A 3,132-nucleotide genomic window follows, 5' to 3' on the forward strand; every position below is an offset into this window, starting at 1 on the left:
AGCTGGGTGTGGTGGTGCAAAGCCTGTGATTCCAGCTACTTGGGAGGCTGAGGCATGAGAATCGCCTGAACCCAGAGGGCAGAGGTTGCAGTGAGCTGAGATCACACCATTGCATGCCAGCCTGGGTGACAAGAGTGAAACTCTGTCTCAAAAAAAAAAAAAAAAAAAAAAAAAAAATCACTGAGAGCTCTACCTTATCGCCTGCCTGTAGCTCAATTCCATCCTGAACTTCTTTCACGTGGAAAAAGAGCTTCTTGCTATTTCCAACTTCATAGTGAATAAAGCCAAACTGATCTTTCACACATTTCACCATGGTCCTACACAGGGGTGTGATGTTGTAAGACACAGTTTGTGCATTTTGGCCCAGGACACACATTGGAACTTGATGCTGTCCCTTTTCTGCATGCCATCCAAATCCTGTGAGCTATGCAGCTTTATTATCCCAGTTTACAGAAAAGAAAGTGAGGCACAGAGAAGGTAAGACCCTTGCCCAAGGCCACACAACTCATACAGATGGATCCAAAGAAAGAATTAATAACAGTTACAAATAAGGCTGGATTCTGAGAAACAGACGGAGGTGTGAACTGCTATATGACAGCTCAGCTTCTCTTTGATTGCTGGGTATGGTCCTGATTCATTGACATCTTTATTATTCCAATAAACAAGATACACACAGTCATAGCGCTTCTGCTAATTCTAGTCGAAGTAGTTTTTCTGTTTTTGTTTTTGAGATAGAGTTTCGTCTTGTCACCCAGGCTGGAGTGCAGTAGCGTGACCTTGGCTCACTGCAACCTCTGCCTCCTGGGTTCAAGCGATTCTCCTGCCTCAGCCTCCTGAGTAGCTGGGACCACCTGGCTAATTTTTGTATTTTTAGCAGAGACGGGGTTTCACCATGTTGGCCAGGCTGGTCTCGAACTCCTGACCTCAAGTGATCTGCCTGCTTCAGCCTCCCAAAGTGCTGGGATTACAGGCATGAAGTAGTTTAAACTGAAGTAGCAACAGCTTAACAATCAACTAGCTTTAAAAAAGTGTCTTAAAGCAACCTTCCAGGCAATGTTACCTGTTATTCACTGCAAGACAGTTAATCCTCAACTGACCACGGAAATCTGGAGAGAGACGCAAAAACCCCCGGAGAGAGGCCGAGGCTGCAGCTGCCGGGACCTGCGCTCTTTCTGCCCCCGCCCACCTGTCTGGATGTGCAGGATTGCCCAACACGGCCGGCAAGAGACACACCGCGCGGCGGAGTCACTCCCAGGGCACCGAGGCTGCCCGCAGGCAGCTGCCACTGCCATGGCCGCGGGGCCAAAACGCCTTCAGTAACTGACTCAAATGCAAACCTCTGCAATGTGTTGCCTGGAAGCTTTGGAGACATTTTCAGCCTCTGACTCTGCGAGAGAGGAAACGTCCTGTTCTGCCCTTTCCACTCACCCGTAGGTGCAGTTTGAATGGCACAGGTGGCACACGTGGCCGGCGTCCGCGTACTTCCAGACCAGGGTGTTGTTTTCTCCCATGACCCCTGCCGGGCAGGTCTTGACACAATGGGGGCCGTCGATGTAGTGGGCACACTGGATGCAGCTGTCCGGCCCCTGCACCGAGGTGGAGAAAAACGTCCGTGCACATCTCTTTCTCTTTCAAAACGGAAGTAACGTTTTGCTTAAAATATTTAGTGTGTGCGAGTGGGGAAAGCCAAATAATAGAAAAATTATTATTTAAAAAAATTATTATTATTATTATTTTGAGACAGAGTCTCGATTGTCGCCAGGCACTAGGCTGGAGTGCAGTGGCGCAATCTCGGCTCACGGCAACCTCCGCCTCCTGGGTTCAAGCAATTCTCCTGCCTCAGCCTCCCAGCAGCTGGGACTACAGGCGCGCGCAACCACGCCCAGCTAATCTTTGTTTTTAGTAGAGACGTGGTTTCACCATGTTTGCCACGATAGTCTTGATCTCTTGACCTTGTGATCCGCCGGCCTCAGCCTCCCAAAGTGCTGGGATTACAGGCATGAGCCACCGTGCTAGGCCTAGAAAAATTCTTAAGGAGAAAACTAGTTCTTCTGGGATTGCACTTGCTTGATATGGTCACTGTCGGTTGCTTAGCAGAAGTTCTCCCTGATTTTCAATGCATATAATACACACCAGTATAAAAGAAATGATAATCTATATATTACCGCATTCTGCTTAACACATTGTGGGCGTCTTTCCTGGGCACAACCATCTTGATTGGCCCATAGGTGTATTTATGGTCAGAGAGTCTTTCTTCCATATCATATTTGAAGTTAAAGGGAAGCTCAGAGGGAGGCAAATTTAAGAAAACCTACATGGGTGTTTCTCCAGGGACAGGAAGGTGGGAAGTCTCCGTGCAGTGGTGGGCGTATGGAGGGCTGAGTCATATGCTGCCTTTGATTCTGTTTGCAAAACTTGGAATAACCTTGCAAAACTCAAATAAAAGCATCTGGACTCAAATAAAAGCACCGCTCGGGTTGTGTGCCCCACACCTCGGAAGTACCTGAAATAAAACCAGCAGGGAAAGGGATTTCTCCTTGGCTAAGTTCTCTAATGCTGGTTTTGTCCACTCAAAGGCTGCGTGTGCCCACAGCCAGCACAACTAGATGACTATGTCAATATCACCAATTATTTTAATGACAGAAATTTAACCCAACACCATGTAAACCTATAAATCAAGGCTATACTTTGCAACCAGCCACACTGGTAGCCTACCCCTCAAAACATGGATTTGTCATCTTCTGCCCAATTTAGAGAATGTCTAAAAAATGTTTTCAGTTAGTAGATTTAGAATTGGCTGTTGAAGCTCACATAAAAATAGAGCTCCCTATATAATATACTGAGAAATAACAGATTCGGGACATTTGGTGTGAGAGGAGCCCGAATTCTCACTCACATTCTTTACAAGATTGTTACTGAACATATAGATATGAAACTGTGCAGTTTAAAAAATTTTGCTAAGAATTTCTTTAAAAATTTTCAATTAATTATAAACTAGTGTTAAGAATTTCAGGGGCCGGGCGCGGTGGCTCAAGCCTGTAATCCCAGCACTTTGGGAGGCCGAGGCAGGTGGATCACGAGGTCAAGAGATCGAGACCATCCTGGTCAACATGGTGAAACCCCGTCTCTACT

At 46.6% G+C, this 3,132-nt stretch overlaps 1 protein-coding gene across 2 annotated transcripts in view; it reads right to left on the reverse strand.

Annotated features, from left to right (window-relative positions):
* Positions 1 to 3,132, reverse strand: part of EGFR (epidermal growth factor receptor) — a 202,155-nt gene that overhangs the window by 44,875 nt on the left and 154,148 nt on the right. For both annotated transcript variants that reach the window (XM_017516423.2, XM_037734208.1), the window contains exon 15: positions 1,429 to 1,586. In XM_017516423.2, coding sequence (XP_017371912.1) covers positions 1,429 to 1,586 — 158 coding nt within the window. The remainder of the gene's footprint in view (positions 1 to 1,428; positions 1,587 to 3,132) is intronic.

Source organism: Cebus imitator, unplaced genomic scaffold (genome assembly GCF_001604975.1).
Source record: "Cebus imitator isolate Cc_AM_T3 unplaced genomic scaffold, Cebus_imitator-1.0 Scaffold586, whole genome shotgun sequence".
NCBI lineage: Eukaryota > Metazoa > Chordata > Mammalia > Primates > Cebidae > Cebus > Cebus imitator.